A 19,190-nucleotide genomic window follows, 5' to 3' on the forward strand; every position below is an offset into this window, starting at 1 on the left:
AAACAATATATTAATGTTTGGTGTATTATCAGAAGTGTGAGCTGTATTTGGCGAAGTGGCGAAGTGTACTTAATAGTTAACCTTACTTGTGTATAAAATTTCTTATTATTTAAAGTCATTTTTTCTAAAGAATTTTTTTATTAACGTATAACGTGAAGCGCTAGCTTTAAAACTTGAGAAAAATCCTTGCTAAGTTGAGTATACAAACCGGGGATCCTCCGATTCACTCGTTCAGTAGCTTTCAGCTTATTAGATTTGTATTGAGGGAGCGCATACTTTATTTGCGCCTTAAAGCGACTGTATAGTTCTTAGAGGAAGAACCTGGAACACTACGGCCGTAATCTATTCTGCTTTGTAGGTAGAATGAAAAAATTATTACTATTCTAAAATTCAATAATGGTCTCTTAACCTAAGAGCTAAAATTTGTGCTGGAGTTTTACCCGTGCTTAGAAACTTAACATAAATATACGAATTTTGCTTATACTTCGAACGTTTTATTTGCAATTAAAACGTAGCTTCAGCACACTCGAGATCATAAGATATCTCTACTTTGTTTAACTGATTGTTTTGAAAGAATCATGGAAGGTTGAGATAAGAAATTACCACTGTCAAGTGGACTGGTCCCGAGAAAGATCATGCACAGCATCGGCTTAGCTCCGCAATTGAAAAAGTGTTGTTCTTAGCAAGCGGCTAATTGTCAACAAAATCAACGATCCAGCTTAGACGAATAACCTCGTTGAATAGTTCCGAATGGTCGTACAATGGTCGCACATTGGTCCACCGGATTAGCAAAAATTAATTTATTGCGAACAATTTTTGCGTATTGTTTGGAAAACAGGACAAGTAATGAAATATTTAGATTGCATTGGTAACTCTGATCTGTTACGGGTAGAAACTAAACGCTAATGTGTCGATGTTTGTACTTCACAATACAAACAATAAATATATTGTGCTTCAGTTTTACTTAGTTTCCTTATCACACTTAATATTTCATATAATATATGTTTTGCATAGTAGCAGCTTTATAAAGTCATATGCATTCTGCAAATTGGCAATAATTTCACAACTAGTTCGTGGAACTCGTATGGAGAGAGGAAAAAAAAATTTTTTTATATACATGAATTTGTGTATGGAATTAAAGACATTTTTCTCTCCATTGACGGCAATGTCAAGGACATTTTTACACACCCCGCAATTAAACGCCTTTAGTAACAAAATGTGTAGTTTGTTTGCTTCAGTTGTCACAGTAACGCTGACAATATACGAATCGATATTAATAATATACGTACCTATGCATATGCTTGAAACAAGAAATCCTCATATTCGCTGGCCAAATTACTATTATAAAGGTGACCAACATTCGTAGAAATAAAATGCGGTTATGTTAAATCATGACTGCAACCTATTATGCATAATTATCCATGACTGTTCCCTAACCCCTAATGAGGGATGATACGTCTTAGGATAATGTCCAAAAATCGTCATTCAACTACATACACATTTACTGGTGTAGGCAAAAGCTCAACATATTTTAAAGCGCGTGAGAATAGTATTGAAATTATAATCTCCCCATAGTAGAAGAGATATAAAATTGACTTTTCAGTTCCTGAATTTCACTGCCAACATTTGCGGAAACTACATTGAAACGTTTTTAAAGCAATTGACGCCTCCCTAGTGATGTGAACAAAATACAGGTACTTCCCGCTACTTATCCCCTGACTTATAAGTAATGCGATGACAAAGTTCAACTTACAAAAGTCCATAAAAGAAGTCTTGCAAGCACTCAGCTGATTTAATTTTTGTATAAATAGGAAAAAAAGCTCTGACTAAGCTCTTCATATTTCTCGAAACGAATAGGGACTTTGCAAACACTATATAACTGGAAGCAGCTTTGACTAAATTCTTACACTTTCCTGACATGAACGAGGACTTTAAAAATATTTTATAACTGAGCGCTATTGAATAGTGGCTGAAATAGATTACCGCAATTACCATATCGAGCGCCTTAGATCAACATGAAAAGCTTGGTACGCATAAATCGAAACCTTTGCATGGATGGAACATTGACTTCGCTGAAAAAAGTATACCGCATCTATTTCTAGCGTGCCATTCTACTATGTAACCAGAAAAGCAGAAGGTACGAAGGCTTGCTCGTAATAAAAGCAAAAAACGTTACAACTATACTGTTATACATGCAACGTATACGTATATGGGGTCATTTCCTTCATGGTTGCGAAATAAAGTTTTGATCAATTTTTTTTTTTTAATATATTGTTTGACCCTTGCTATTATTTCTGGAATACAATGCATGCATAGTTGTACATCGTATAGAAATTGTTAAAACTTTTTAGGAAAACAATGAAACCACGTTAGTTATCCAGGATGCAGGATTCGCAGCATCTGGGTGCAGCGCAGTCAAAGGCAGCCCAAAAGCTATGTCCAGCGCAGTCGCTAGATGCAGGGGTGTATCTGGATGTAGCGCAGCATCTGGGTGCAGCGCAGTCGCTGAGGAGTTCGGGCCAAACTTAAGCGCTCTGTCTCTATACGGTAAAATTTGAACAATTTCTTCAAAACTTTTAATGAAATTAAGATAAAATAGTAAAATTTTTATTTAAAATCATTCTATTGAACCTTCGAAACGAATTAACATCCCTGATGCAATGATATGTGTAGTAGTAGCTAAGACTGTGTTACGAAAGTATTTATAGCTAATTTTGGATTAACTATGCAACAGTGACTTCTAATTGCCATTTAATTAATGAGCGACCGTACAGAGAGAGTGGAAGGGAATCAGGCGCCTTTCGATCCTTCTTCTTTTTGTTTGAAAGAGCTTTCACACAAATTAACATAAACACTTTCTAGGGACAGATTAGATGTATTAGACAAGTTAGAAATGAACAGATTAATCTAGACATGGGAAACCGCCGGCCCATTATGTCGTCGAATACGGCCTGCTATCTTCCAAAATTTCCAATAATTCAACTTGCTCGTACATAGCACATAATGGGTACATTAAAATTGCCCTCTTGATGAAAAATGTTATCCATCTCTGCCTGCCTGACATTGGGCTATATCATCTCAAACGGGATTTATTTCATGCAGATAGCATTTTTGAAGTACTTGAGGAAGAGCTAAAATGCTAAAGCATCCATTAAGCCAATAAAAAAATGGGTTTTTCTGAAAAATTTACGGCAGTTTTTCCTTCACGCGAGTAAATTCAATTTCTTAAAAACATGCATACACACAACAAACACAAATATTCCTACTACAACGGCTACGCACCATTACATACACTAGCACACATACATCATGCAAATGCGTGAGGTACGTACACGAGAATGTAAAGGAAAATATTATCCGCTCATGTCTCAATTTATTATCGCTCTCTTGCTTTCATAGCGCCCGCTTACATTCGACGTTTATATTTTTGCTTAAATAGCTTCGTAAAAAAGGATTATTGCCTCTTTGGCGTAAAGAAAACACACCTGATGTCCATAAACGACTTTTATAGTTTTGTGTGGACCGGGCAGGCCATTTTCGAATATGAAAATAGCATTACATGGCACATTACATTACGAACATTTAATTTAGCAGCATATCAGTTTTTTTCTTTTCCTCATACAATTAATTTGGGCGTTCTCGGGCTAAACCCTTCTTCTTTCACGTACCATGCGTCCTAAGTGCGTATTTTATAGTTTTTTAATATACTTCGGTAGCTCACGCTCACAGTTTAGTCTTCTGAGTACTTCAGCATAGAACCATGCGACCATTATATTTTTAGAATTTCGCGATAATACCGCATCTCAAAAGCTTCCAGTCTGTTCATTGTACTGATTTCTTATGTTCTTAACTCTAGACCACATAAGAGCATGGACCATACATATCCGCATATTCAACGCCTATTAACCTTAATAACTGCTTTGAAAAGCTTCTTGAACGACTACCTCAGAGTAGACGTTAAAAAGAAGAGACGACAGTATGCACCCTTGGGTATATAATTTCTTCTGACATCATTACCACGGACCTCTCCTGGTTATCTCCAATAAAAAATTTTTGATGTAGGATATATCTTTTCCGTCACTACTAAGACCTTTAAGGATGTCTACCAATTTTTCGTGCCATACTTTGTTAGACACTTTCCCATTATCTGTGAAACAAAGAAAAACGTCTTTATGCACGTCCCTACAATTGTGGACTGGAATCTGATTGCAAACTAAAGCTTCTCTGATGCCTATGCCTCTATATTATAAGCATATTTTTTTTATATTGGTTATCGAAAATATCTGTTCCTTTCAATTTAAAGGTATTGGGATTGGCAGGAATGTAATGCTGATAACGTATGATGACAAAGCAGCTAAAAACAGTGCATTTTATGAAAAAAGACTTAAGTTTTGATAAGCTTTAATTATGTAATTAAACGGATACTACGGGTAGCATCGCCCATTAAATATAGGTTCAAATTTTTAATGATTTATCTGTTGTACTATGCGAGATAAGGATCATTACTTTTGAAAAACAAAGTTGTTTTCAGTTTACGCGATACTGTAGGCATGTCCTTCGATCAGTTTGACCCGATTTCAACAGCAACCTACGTGCAAGAACTTCCAATGTTTTTGGTAAATTTAAAGATGATAGTTTCTTTTTTTGCGCCAAGGAAAATGCTTACAACATATATATATTATGCAAACGTACAGATGTCCATGTTTAAATCAACTCACAATTTAATGATGATCGAGTATATATATATATATATATATATATTTTGTGGGGGGATCTCTGAAGCTTGCTTTTGGGCGTTGCAAAAGTTTTGATGAATATGAATATATCCCTCAGCCTTCGGTGGTGGAAGCAAACATATCGAGCCAAATAAACTAAGCAATTCTATTAGGCATTTAATAATCAATTGTTCTATTTTGCTTATATTTTGTTTGATTTACAATGAGAACTGTCAGAGATTTTAGTTTGAAGAAGTGACGCTCAAATCGAAATCATAGTAGGACACGAGTCAACAGTCAAAATTCCTTAAGATTATTTTTAAGACGTTAAAATTGTTAACAACGATATTTAATTAATTAAATTGTTTTTTATATTTCGGATTGTTGTGCTTCAGATTTCTGCCGTACACTATTTATACTTATTTTTATATACACATTGCGCAGATAAAAATTCTAGTTTGCAATTGCAAATCTAAAATTCATTTCTAAGCTGTTAATGTTAGTTACGACTAAGTCTAGATCTTCATATTCATATCTAATATCAATATCAAGCAAAGAAGCGCTCGTGCCATTGCTATACAAACGGGAACAAACCAAGAGACCAAGTCAAATCAAGCTTCGCGTGTGAATGAGAGGGAAATGAACAGGAATATGAGCTATCACACATTCGAAATTGAAGCAAAGGAAAGTTATTGCTTTGGTAAAAATCGCAGAAGGGATTTCAGTCCCCTCAAGTTACGTTCTGAATATAACATAATACCGGATAAGGGAATGTATGTGGATAGCGACTACAATAGTTGCAGCGAATGCAGTTATTGCAAAGGTGTTGATGACGGCATAAAAACCGCCGGTTTAAAAATATTCGCAATGATTATGTGTCATGCCTGGCGCAAGCGTCGTGAGCAATTACACGAACTGCGGCGTACAATGGAAGAACTAAAGCAGGGCGTAAGTGTATTTAAAATATTATCGGCATAGAATTCTCGTCAAATTTCTTTCCGATTCAGTCGATTAAAGCAAAAAGTCAATTGCAAATTTACAATCAATTATTACGCGTTGAACAAAAGCGTAATGATGAGCTTAGCGAACAGGTAAAGGAAGCCTTAAACACTTTAAAAAACTCGAGGGCCTCGTACGAATTCTTATCGAACAGTATTGCTAATGTGAAGACAGATAAAGCAATGCTAGAAGAAGAACTTAAATCTAAATATGAAGAGTATGACGCTTTGCATGCCGTGCTTTCACAAACTAAGACAGATTTATTTCGATGCATGATGGATCAACGTAACCTTCAAGTGCAGCTCTGTAAAGAGCAAAGATCAGTTCAATCTTTGGAAAATCAGAAAAATAAATTAATTAACGAGGTAAGCTTTCTTCATTACACTAAATTTTATTAAAAAGGGAATTAATTTTTTCATTTTTTATGCAAACACAGATATGTGAAATCGGTTCAGAAACCCGTAGAGTAGAAGAAAGATGCAAGCAACGAATGGAAGAGAAAGATCAACAATTATTGGAAAACAAAAATAAAGCAAATCTTTTAGAAATCGAAGTGTTTGAACTTAGAGAGTAAGTATCGCTTCATTTAAAAGTATGAAAATTGTTAATAGTTTTTTTTTTCACGTTTTTCATGCAGAAAAATGTTGCCATTGAATAGCATCGAGGCGAACAATGATCGCATGAAAAGTGAAATTGAGTCTCTTCGCGCTCAACTATTCCATCTGAAGAAGAAACTTGATTCTAGTCTTAGTCATCAAATTTATATGTGTTGGGAACAGTTACTTCATTATCAAAAATCCACTTTCCAATTTTTACATGTTTTCGCTTTCTATTTGCTACCAGCTATGCCACCGCCATACAAGTATGTAGGACAATTGATGCTACCTGAAATTTAACTGTTTGGAAATTGATTCCAAAATTGTCTTATCATTTTTTTATGACGAATTCGCGTAACTCCGAATTCGACTATATAGAACCATTTCATCATAACGATAATCCACTTTCAATCGCGCTGGAGAACTTCTGTAATATATTTAAGGGATCGTTTTGTAAACATATGCACTCACTAAAGTACATGTATTGATAAAACGTTTAAAACAGTAAAAAAACAAAAAAAAAAAAAACAAAAATTTAGTGCAATATTTTCCAAAATTAAAAAAAGAAAAAAATTTTTTAATAAACTTATGATTGGTATCAGCACAAGATCAAGGGCAATCAAGCGACTATTTGAAGCTTTTGACCTTGAATTGATATTAATAATAATAATAACCCTAGAAGCAGTCTAATCATAGTAGCTAGGGCGAGAGTACGTCTTGCTGACATGAGGGTTTTGATTTACTCACATGGGAGAGAAAAAAAATCCTTGAATAGCGACGATTCAAATATCATAAATGCTTTTGATAAAGTAAACCATGACTTGCTTGCTCCTAAACTTACTTTGTGTGGCTTTGCAGGCGTCTTGATTAAATGGTTTTCTTATCAAAACGTGGGTGGCCATATCGGCGCCCCCTTCTCGTATTCGATTTATAAATGACCTTTTGTCTGCGATTCAATACTCATGTGTCCTAATGTGTGCTGATGATATAAAGCTGCGTTTGGCTTTTGAGTATCAAGTAAAACAAGATTTACAAGCCCTAGTAGGTTCGAGTAGTGTAATGTAGTGTAGTCTCTCTTGTCTATTAATCTACGTAAATGTAAGAAATTTTCATTTTCTAGATGCTCGCCTATACGGGCTACGTATAACATACTTGGAAAGACCGTTGAAAATGTCTCATAATTTCCAGATTTAAGTGTAAGATTTTCGATTCCAAGCTGAGCTTCCATCTACATACATGATTGATGGTTAATAAAGCCAGAAGTACTCTGAGATTTATGAAAAAATGGTCGGATGAGAGTGAAAGCCGTACCTAACTAAAAGTCTATTCATCGCTTTGATTAGATCTCTTCCAAAGTATGCATCAATAAGGCGGTACCCAAGCTATGATTGTGATATCGAGTTAATTGAGTCTATGCAAAAACAATTTCTTATACTTGCTTTACGTTGGCTAGGATGGAGGTCCAATTGCATTCTTCCTTTATATGTCAATCGCTTGAAATTGATGCCATTTGAGACAAAAGCATATGCTTTAACTTTTAATTTCTTTTATATGCCAAATTTCATTACTTTTTATTTTCTTCAAATTATTTAAAAGTGATTAAAAATAGAAAAAATGCTGCTTCACACATTATAAATAAATGAATAAAAATAATAAAAAATGGCAAAAGAAATGGGCAAATTGCTCGGCAATGCCACTGGTATGGAAGTGTTCTGAACAGCAAATTTACGAAAATCCGAAGCTAAGCTACAAGTTACTTAACCAAGAAATTTTGAAAACGGCGAACTTGGAAATCTGTCGCTGGTCTCAGCGTGAAACCAAAGGCTTTGACCAGGTAACTCTGGGGAGAGTCACCGACGCCGCCACCTTTGTTCACACATAACTGTGCGTCCGACCCGCTGCCGTGCATCAGAAGACCATCAACTAGATTTCACTCTTACACGTCCGCCAGTATGTTTTTATTACTGGGAGTAGATTAATGGTGTGACGGATGCCACTGAGCAGATCTGCATACACTAATTACGGTCTAGCGATCAATGTCCAGCTACGTGCCATCACAAACAGACAACACACACTTCCGATGGATAGTGGTATAAAACTTCTATTTAAATAATGTTTTAAAAAAAAAAACTTCTGCGAATTATATGCATAAATAGTATCTAAATGTAAATTGTTACCATATTAAAGTTAGTAATGTTAAGCAAAAAACGTGCTAATAAAAGACTCATAGCAATGGTAGATGTCTACACTAACAGCAATCAAATTATTATTTCTATCCACTAGAGGGTTATTAGTACCGTAAAGTAGATAGAAAATTTATTATACATTTTTTTACAAACACACAAGTGTCTTATGTGCAAGAAATTTTAAGGAAAGTAAAGACGTAGCAGAAGGTTAGTTTTGTTCATCTTACATAGACCTCATGTGGAGCATTTTAACAACTTCTAACCTTTATCTTCAAGGAATTTCATTTTATATGATTGAGAAATAAAATAATTAAAATTATAAAACAAAATGGCTAAAAAGTACTAAACTTTTTCAATTTACGTTTTCGTAGAATGTTAGATATTTACTTCGATATGACAATGATATGGTTTCTTATTTAACTTTAACCGAAGGGATTTTTCGCCGCTATGCTATTCTTACGCTCTCCATTTTTGTATTTACGATGGTAAAGAATAAAGTAAATAAAAATAAGCGTTTTTTTGCGAATTTGCATGGATGGTGGAAATGGTAATTGAGTAATGATATTCGAGGAAGTTACTAAGCATACATTTACAAACTAAAAAATAATGACAATTGCAATATATATTAACGTTGGCAACACCGTAGTTACTCTTGAGAGAGGACTCTCTCTATTAGCCTGCAATCTTCTAGATCCTATATCACCTTCATTGAAATATTCTTGTTTTTTTTCATCGATTTCATGCTCGAAAGTGATTGTTTTGTGGTATGTTTCATAGATATTGAAATTGCTATTGTATAGAGTGATCTTTCTTCTTCGTTATTCTTGCGATGATTTAATGGATCATATAAAAAGTCTTTGCGGTTTTTCTCGTTTTTGCCGTTTTGAGCTTCTTCTTGTAGGCTGCTCTTTCCAAATGACTCCAAACCGTCGTAAGGTTGATGTTTAGTGCCTCCCCTATTCCTGACATCTTACGTGCTGATCTTGCCCCACCAGTTCCAAAATTTCATCGACTTTTTCGACCCGAACGAGGTGCATTTTTGTCATTGAAATTACTGGAACGGAATCCAGCCGATCACGCCTGGGTTCGCTCACAGCAGTCTCACCCTACATAATTTTTTTCTTGCTTTTTTTATAGTAAAAAAGGATCAAATAGCGTATTTCTTTAGAGATTTTACCCATTTTCAAGTTAATACAACTTTTTGCAGGAACAAAGAATTAGACAACTATATTAACAAAAAATGTAACCTGAAATGTCATCTTTTAGGCATACGTTCGTTTGAGATAATCAGATGAGTGTTGCCCGATATATTACCATCAACACCTTGCCGTGGAAAAAAAAGCCGCAAAGACTTTTTATATGGCCTAATATTTTCAAACCGGCATCACTGTAAAGAGTCTTTAGAATAAAAAAGCCAGCGCTCTTCTCACATAAAGAAAAAAACAGAAGAAAGTTCACACGGAAAAGATGATGGAATAAGAAAATGACACGATTTTTATGACAACGTCGAAGGAAGATTGTTGGCCAAAAATGGCTACGATTTTTATTCGTCACAAACAGAACTCAACCGTTAAAAATAGGCCTCAATGGTTGTACACACATATCTCAATCGCAATTACATTATTATGAAAGCTAGTGACTTCCTCGATGATCATCAGAGCTATTTGTAAATTTATTTTAAAGTTTGTTGTATTCGCATAATTTTGAGAAGGTAAGTTTAGACCTCATATTAAATCAAAATATGAAAGTGCACTTAGGTAAAGAACATTCAAAATTAGATGAAAATTTAACTGCTAGCGAAACGCTTAAGGCCTTGCAAGCTCAATTAAACGAAAGAGAATACATTTTCTATTATTTTCAACTATAAACAAGCATCAGCATGGGATTCCTTAACAAATCTATTGATACCTTTTGTTCTAACGACATCTAACGAAAGTCTACTTAACAGCCTGCGTCGTCACTGCAAAAATGTTAAATTGAGAGACAGCCCAATGATAATTGTTAAGACAGGAGATAGGAAAGCCCGAGGAAAGCTTCTCAGAACATCGGCCCTTGAGATACATGATATATGATTTTCTTATTAGGATATAGTATTAAAAGAGTAGGCCACTTGCAATTTTCCTCTTTTTGTGAAGAGAAACTGATCGAGATGAATTAGAAATGCTGAAGATATATGTGCTTATCATTATGAAATTTCATATTCATAGTCGAAGACAAACAAAGTTTAGTTTTCATCAGTAAGAAAATTCGAATTTTTATTGAAAAGAAAAGTATAAGGAAAAATCAATTTTCTCTTTTAGTGTTCGTTAATTTTATTCTCTTAAGGCGCCTAAGGTGCATAAATGAAAATAAATATTTATAAAATGGAAAAAGAAGACAGTTCTCTTTTGATTCTTGCTGGAAGAGGACCGCTTGCAGAATAAACTAATTTATAATTATCGATCTATTTTTTGTGCAAGTGGAAAAAACACCAAAGATACTATGAACATAGTAACGCATTGCCTCCTGTTCTTTCAACTTTTTTCTTTCGTTTGTTATTCCAATCAGTTACAACAACTTAATATAGGTTTTTTGCAATGATTTTGTTTTTTTTTTTTTTCAATAAACATAAAATGAAATTCATTTTTAGGAGCATTCTTCTATGAAAATGAATTTGAATATCAGAGAGCTTTTGAGTCGGCAGTTTTACGAATTAACAGCGAAAACAAAAGTAATTTTAAATTATTACCGATGATAAAGAAGTTATCCTCCTACGATGGTCCTATTGCATTGAAAAGAGAAGGTAAAAAAAAATTAGTAAATTTATGAAAAGACAATAAATGTGAATTGCAAAAAATTTCAGCATGTAATTTGATTGATGATGGCGTTGAAGCTATTTTTGGACCAAGTTCACAAGCAGAGAGCGGTGAGTCAAAAGTACTTCTCATTAACTTTCTTTTAAGTAAATGTTTCCTCTTTTATACCCTACATCACTTGTGATGCAAGGGCATATTAAGTTTGCGCGTGTGTATGCAACACTCAGAAGGACTTGAAGTGGACCCAACTTTCACTATACCCGTTCAATTCGGAATCACTTTTTTCATCGATCCGAGATTGTCTGTCTGACTGTCTGTCTTGTCGATTGTTTACAGGTCGCAATTTTTGGGATATTTTGATGAAGTTCGGTACAACGATGTGTTGCGGATCGAACCACTTTTTCGATTGCTTGTCATAGAACGCCCTGTTTTGAAAAGTCGTTATATGAATTATTTAAAGGTGATCTCTGTTCCACTATAGGTTTCTTATTTGTTTTTTATTTATTTCAGATATAGTGGCCGTTATATGTAACAACACTGGCATCCCACATATTCTTTTTGATTATGGGATCGAAGAGAATTATTCGCATAAATACAAACATCAAATGACTCTCAATGTATTTCCTTCACCATCAATTTTATCAAAAGCATATGCAGACATTGTAAATAGTTTTGGATGGAAAAAGTTTACCATTGTTTACGATGCTGAAGATGGTAAATAATTGAAAAGTTGATAAATACGAATAACGAATATTTATAAAGTATGAATATTACATTTCTATTTCTATTCAAGTTCACGCTTACACGAAATTACAAGACTTGTTTCAATTGCATAGCCTGCACTCAGACATTGTCCGCATACGCAAGTTTAAACGGAACGAAGATTATCGTATCTTATGGAAAAGTATAAAAGGTGAAAGGAGAATTGTTTTAGATTGCAACCCGAATATTTTATTGGACCTATTAAAAGCTGCGGTGCCATTTGACCTTACCGGTCAATTCAATGTAAGTTTAATTCATTCTTTGTTATAATGGCTGTATCCATACACGTTCTCTCTACGTAGCATTTGTTTCTAACGAATCTGGATACGCATAGCAGTGAAATTAAAAGTTTTCGTGATAATCCCGCATATGCCATGAACGTTACCGCTGTACGGTTAAAGCTAAACGATGGCTTTTATGTAAGAAATATGGTGTTATGTATAATGGTGTTTCTAATATTCTGAGTTAATGTTTCGTTTTTAACAGAAACACTCAATCGCACACAAAAGAGCGATTGCTAATATCAAGTTCCATCGACAGCCCTTGAAGGTAACTCTCATACACGATGCTCTAATGTTGTATGGAATTGCTTTGAAAAATATTACTACGAATTATCCAACTACTCAACGTTATGTCAACTGCGATTACAATGAATACAATTCTACATATTCCTCTCCCGCGGGTAGTTACATTTACAACTCAATGACAAATGTTCGTATAAATAATTGCATTCATATATAATTGTTAAAAAGTTTTTTTAATCCACCACCAAACAGTAAGAATATGATAGGCTCGTCCGTCCATTCATAATATGTGCAAAACATTTATCTAAAAATGTTTCTGTATAATAAGTGACCGAAGCGATTAGAGATACGATATAATAAAATTTACCTTCTTGTCTTCAAAGGGGTCCATGTAACAGGCAAAGCAGTTACTTCAGCTCTTAGCTCAGTCCCCCAAACATTTTCATGCGGATATATGGGTTTCAGCGGATTTTCTTTTATACCTTCTATTGATCCTCATCGTGAACTTATCTTTGCAATGCCGGAAAAGTTGGGACAGTGCTTGTCCGGTCACAGCGCTTAAGCTATAATTACCTAAACTAGACGTTCAACAATACACTCCGCACCACAAATATCGATCAGACAGCTCTGAGAGATTTATACGATACGAAATTCGAGTAATTCGAGGTCCCTGCACTCAAATTTGTAATTTTTATAGATATGGCTCTCTGTAATATTTTCAATCACTCGAAATTGGAAATTTCAATTAGTTTGGAATAAACTACTGGTTTAACATTGTGTTGTAGAAACTTCAGAGCAGTTTTAAGTGTGGAAATTTCCGAATGAAGAAAACAAGATGTCTTTAAACACATCCAGCGAAAGTAGTGGTAATTGGAGGGGCCATGGTTCGGGCTATGCGATGGATACATCTAACCTTCCAACCTACCCTCGCTCAGTTTTTGCAATCTTTAAAGAAGTGTGTGATCTGGCATTGTGTGGATGTAGAACGACCCCATTTTAATTGATGAATTCTATACGTTTCATCTCAGTTTCATGCTTAATCAAGTTAGTTGTTGATAACAGAGAGAGAGAGAGAGACTAATCATCTAGCTAAATTGGAGAAGCCCATAATGTACAATTCGGCGCCAGTCTTACTAAACCCGGAGAATTGTTTAAGAGGCGTCAATCTAAGCTTTACTTCCGTTTGTATGAATCCATCCCTCTTTGACTGCGATCTTACACCACTTGTGGCACAGATTACATTAATTTTGTAGGCTTAATATTCACCCACCATTTGTTATACCGATCGAGTCAGAATTATTTTAGCCAACCAAAGCACGGTGCCATTACAAAACCATTCTCTTCAGCCTGTGAAGCGTTATCAGCTTTGTTATAACGATATCGAATATACCGAATTTTTTCGCCGCTAGATTTCTTCAAATTATTGATTGGGTGTCACTTTTCCATTGTCTCCTAAGTTCGAAACTCTAAAGTGGTCCATTACGAGAAACGCCGCCAACTTCTTTCTTTAACACGATATTATTGACAAGTGTAACATTCCAAGTCGTTATAGACATGGCTGGCCCTTTACCGTCTGTTGTCAGAATGTTGATGATTCTTAGAAGTTAACTTTGAAATCCACTTAAAAGAAGTAGAAAACTGTAAGCTATACCTACAGACGAGACGTTGATTTAAGTCTTGTTACAAGTGCCATTCAAAACGTCAGACCATAAACGGCCCAAATAAGAAAACTGATACAACACGAATTGTGTAAAATATTTTGAATTTTTAACCTGAGGTGGTAGGTATCATATATACGACATAAAGCAAATAAAGTTGACATCTTTGTATAAATATTTTATCTAATCGGACTACAGATAAGCCCTCTTGACGAAGTTCACTTTCGTTCGGGATCGATGCTATTTGATGATAATGGACAACGTACTGGTTTTGAGATCGAAATGTATGAACCTCTTAACGACTATGGCACAGCATTTTGGAACACGAAAGGTCAAATTACACAACAACATATAGGAGCAAATGTGTTGAAGAAAATTGTGTATCGAGTTGCAACCCGCATCGGGGAACCGTACTTTATGGAAAAGTTTTGTTTTTCTTTTCTATGATTGTAAAAATAATTATTTCAACCATATTCTCCACAGTTTGACTGCAAAGACAGAAAACGTTACTCATAACAGGCGATATATGGGTTATGCGGTAGATCTCATAGAGGCATTATCTAAAGAAATCGGTTTTGAGTATATTTTCGTACCAGTAGCTGATAATGGCTATGGAAAGTACAATAAAGAAACGAAACAATGGAATGGAATAATAGGAGAACTTATAAACAATGTAAGCATGAAATAGATTATTTTGCTAGCATTTTATGACACATGTCTTGCTCTTATGTCCAGGATGCTCATATGGGTATTTGTGATCTTACAATAACGCAGGCTCGCAAAACTGTAGTCGATTTTACAGTTCCCTTTATGCAATTGGGTATCAGCATATTGGCCTATCAAAAACCTACGGAGTCGAAAGCCTGGAGTGCTTTTTTGGATCCGTTTACTGTCGATGTATGGATCTACGTTATGATATCAATATTCATTATAGCCCTTCTTTTCATTTTTATGGCTCGGTAAGCATTAGATTAAATCAAAAAGCATTCAAAAACAGGAAAATCAACCAACTGGCTTAAAACCACTTGACCAACATTCGTATGCAGCCGGTCGGGTAAGAACTGAGACTACCAAGTCAATGCACGCGAGTTCAAATCTCATCGTCGGCTCAGTGTATTTCGTAGCCTTTAATGAATACTCTGTCGATAAACGCATAATTTTTTGACCGATTAAGCAAACTCGCACTAGACTATGAACCTCACCTTCGCTTCCTATCTGTTTCTGCTTCCTCACTTCTTTGTAACCGCCATCATGTTACACGAATGCGGACCATCCCCAAAATGATTGGTTATATTAAAAAAAAAAAAAAAAAATATATATATATATATATACATATATATATATATGTTAATTTAAAAAATATCTCGTAAAGAAACAGTTTTTTTTTTCTACTGCAGAATTTCAAGGGATGAATGGGAAAACCCTCATCCTTGTAACAAAGATCCGATTTGTCTGGAAAATAAATGGAACATATCTAATAGCTTCTGGTTAACTATGGGCTCAATAATGACGGCTGGCAGTGATATTTTACCATGCAGTGCATCTATGCGTACCTTTAACGCGATGTGGTGGATTTTTGCTGTCATCATCGCTAACTCGTATACAGCAAATTTAGCCGCTTTTCTAACCAACAGTAAAATGGAAGGGTCTATTAGCGGAATACAAGACTTGGCCGAGCAAACAAAAGTGAAATTCGGAACAATGGAAGGCGGTAGCACCTTTACGTTTTTCTCCGAATCAAACGAAACTACCTACAGGTTAGCGTACAACTTGATGCAAAATAATGATCCACCTGCATACACTAAAGACAATAAAGAAGGTGTTGATAGGGTGTTGAAGAATAACGGTTCCTATATGTTCCTAATGGAAACTACAAGTTTAGAATACAACACCGAAAGAAATTGTAAATTAAAAATGTTAGGTGAAAAATTCGGCGAAAAGCACTACGCTATAGCTGTTCCATTTGGTAGGTTTTCTAGAGCGCTTACCTAAAGAAACTGTTACACTTTTTACTTTTTAGGCGCTGAATATCGTTCGAATCTAAGTGTTGCTATTCTGAAGTTAAGCGAAAGGGGTGAACTGTTTCAATTGAAAAATAAATGGTGGAAAAATCATAACAACACCTGTCACGAAGGTGTTCAAACGGACGCTTCCGAAACTCCCGATATGACATTTTCTGAAGTTCGAGGCATTTTTTACACACTTGGCGTAGGGGTAATCATAGCTTACACCGTTGGTATTTTTGAATTCCTGATTTACACGCAGAAGGTTGCTGCTGCAGAAAAACTTACTTTTAAAAAAGCATTTTTGAAAGAAATTATATTTGTCCTTTGCGTTTGGAACAATAAGAAGCCGCTTAAGTTGGCGTCATCGAATAGTTCAAAAACAACTTCACCCAACGCTCCATAGTCTTTTTCATATAATTATCGAGAACGAAGGCTGGTAAAGTTGATATACGTCTACGTTCTCTACGTGTTGTTCATTGCTTGAGATCACGACGATTACAACTCCAAGATCACTTTACCTGGCAGAATAAAATTAGTCTTAAGTTTGTTCTCCATTTTTGGATGAAGTTCAAAAATTCATTAAATCGGTTCGTGCCAACAGTTAATCAAAAAGTAAAAAATGTTCACTTTATCTTAAATCGTAATATCGAACTTGACCTTAAGTTTGGCTTCTATCCTTAAAAATTACTTACACCGATCCTTAGATTTCCTCGCATCCACCGAAGAATCAAATAAACCTATGGTGTAGGATAAACGATCTTAGGATGATTACACGGTTCATAGATTTTTTTCATAGGTTCATAGGTTCTTTTGTCAGACAAGCGAATTTTAGTTTCTTCACATTGCCAGTGTTTTATTCACTTTATATCCCGCACCATTTATCGTATTGAAGTGTTGTAAGTTTACGCAGATATATGTAACACTGAAAAGAGCTCCATGTGCATTCATTACACCTATCGATTAAGAATCATTTTCTGAACCGATTTAACATTGTCTGTCCATCTGTCTGTCCATGACCATGTATTTTTATGTTCAATCAAATGATGCAACTTTTGAGATACTTTGAGACGAAATTTGATGCACCGACGTGTTTTGGAGCTAGTCCTATTGAAAATGGGTTTGATCAGATCACTTTTGCAGCCAAACACCGCTTAACGTCTTACTTTAAAAATTGCAATTTTCAAAATTTCTCAATAAAAACCTAAGCTAATTAATAGCACTCCGACATTTTAAACGAATGTGAAAAATTTCCATCGAATGAGGTAAATTTTTGAAACCTTTCCATGAAATCGTTTTAACAAGAAGACTAATTTTACTAATTAGGGACGACATCAGTGCGTGCTTTGGGTCTACTCCGTACAAGGGCTTCTAGGAAAAGAAATAAAACAAAACCAAGATATAGGTTTTAGTAATGCATCACAAAAATAAATAAAGAAATGTCTTAGGTGAGGTAATGCGGAGTATTGGAAGATCGGTTTCGCCCGGCTTGTTTTTGTTTATTTATTTATTTATTTATTTATTTATTCAATCGACTTGTTCCAGATCTTACAAAATAAAAATACAATCTTGTCAATTAATAATAATTATATTGTTACACTATTTTATCATATATATCATGATATTATGGTCTTTACTGACTTCAATGCAAATTATTATTGGAAATTAAAAAGGGTCGCAAGATAATGTTACTTTCTTTGATTTAATACAAACACGTTAAAACGGTGTTTAAAGTTAAGAAATTTATTGTATTAAACAAAATAAAAGCTATTTAACTTATTTATTTATCGTTTTATTTAAAAAAAAAAAAAATAGCAAACCGAACCCAAGACGAGTAGGATGATGTTACTCTCCGTGCGTAAAATGGTGTAACGCTTGTTCTGTTCGGTAAATTATGCTGAAGTAAGAAAAAAAAAATATGTTTTTTGTAGAAATGTGCCTGAAGCAAAAACTACGCAAATAAAAAATTTTAAAAGAAGCGCTTCCCTAAATACGTATTCAATATAAAGCTTTAATAGCAGCTCCACTCTAAGCAAAGGTAAATTTAATATGTTCTATTGATCTATAAAAATGAACGTAAAAGAATGAAGAAGAAAGAATTTTGCAAACCTTCCGTTATCTTACAATAAAAAGATATAGGTTTTCTTTATACCCTACATCACTGTTGGGTATATTAGGACACATCTTTTATTGTACCATTCTTTACTTGTCTGTCCGTCTGTATGACTTGTATTCTTGTTTTCAACCTATAGGGGCACCTAAGCATATCCGTCTGTTCTTTTGGCCATCTGCACAACTGCGTGGTAGCTGTGAGAAACATTCTCGTACTTGCAAAACTGAAGATACCGCCTACAAGCCCGCAAAAGGAACAAGGACATGCCTATGCAACAAAAGCAGTGAACATCTTTCTTTTCCGTGTTTTTTTGTTTGTTGCTCATAAAATACAACACATTCATCATATCAATTTCCACTTTTATTCAAAAAGTATAAAAAATAAGCCACGCCCATCCAATGTTATAAAGTATGAAAACTGAACTCTTTGGTTCTTTAGTACTTTTAAGGATAAAGGTGTTGAGTATAAAAGATTCGGTCACGACCGAATATAATTTTCTTGCTTGTTACTATTTGAACTCTATTCAATATGAGGAAATATGAAAAAAATAAACATAAATTAATAATTATTAAAAAATTGGTCAAAAAATCTATGCCAAGTTTCTTCCAATGACTTTTGTGTTTGTTGTTGTGTTAGAGTAACGAGCAAAAATCTATTTTTTTTAATATTGGGATTTTTCTCAAGTTAGGTTGCACTGTAGGCACTTCCTGGACCGATTTGGATTATTTTTAAAAAATTTAAATCCGAAATCTTCATTTCTGCAACCTTACGAAAGGGCGGATGGATTAAAAATATGCATTAAGGAAAACGCTCATCAAAAATGCATAACTTATAGGGTC

General features: G+C 34.6%; 2 protein-coding genes across 2 annotated transcripts; both read left to right on the top strand.

Annotated features, from left to right (window-relative positions):
- The first annotated feature begins 5,324 nt into the window (after nucleotides 1-5,324).
- Nucleotides 5,325-6,610, top strand: LOC119632849 (desmoplakin). The gene is made up of 4 exons (XM_038025981.1): nucleotides 5,325-5,663; nucleotides 5,723-6,079; nucleotides 6,151-6,284; nucleotides 6,352-6,610. Exons 1-4 carry the CDS (start codon nucleotides 5,355-5,357, stop codon nucleotides 6,608-6,610), a joined length of 1,059 nt encoding a protein of 352 aa, XP_037881909.1. The 5' UTR covers nucleotides 5,325-5,354.
- Nucleotides 6,611-11,151: 4,541 nt separating this feature from the next.
- LOC119634142 (glutamate receptor ionotropic, kainate 2) lies at nucleotides 11,152-17,478 on the top strand. Its single transcript, XM_038028098.1, has 11 exons — nucleotides 11,152-11,278; nucleotides 11,339-11,401; nucleotides 11,808-12,005; nucleotides 12,085-12,296; nucleotides 12,356-12,472; nucleotides 12,540-12,764; nucleotides 14,434-14,660; nucleotides 14,719-14,908; nucleotides 14,971-15,194; nucleotides 15,633-16,201; nucleotides 16,256-17,478. Exons 1-11 carry the CDS (start codon nucleotides 11,227-11,229, stop codon nucleotides 16,642-16,644), a joined length of 2,466 nt encoding a protein of 821 aa, XP_037884026.1. The 5' UTR covers nucleotides 11,152-11,226; the 3' UTR covers nucleotides 16,645-17,478.
- The last annotated feature ends 1,712 nt before the right edge of the window (nucleotides 17,479-19,190 follow it).

The sequence above is a fragment of the Glossina fuscipes genome, unplaced genomic scaffold, assembly GCF_014805625.2.
Source record: "Glossina fuscipes isolate IAEA_lab_2018 unplaced genomic scaffold, Yale_Gfus_2 2, whole genome shotgun sequence".
Classification (NCBI taxonomy): domain Eukaryota; kingdom Metazoa; phylum Arthropoda; class Insecta; order Diptera; family Glossinidae; genus Glossina; species Glossina fuscipes.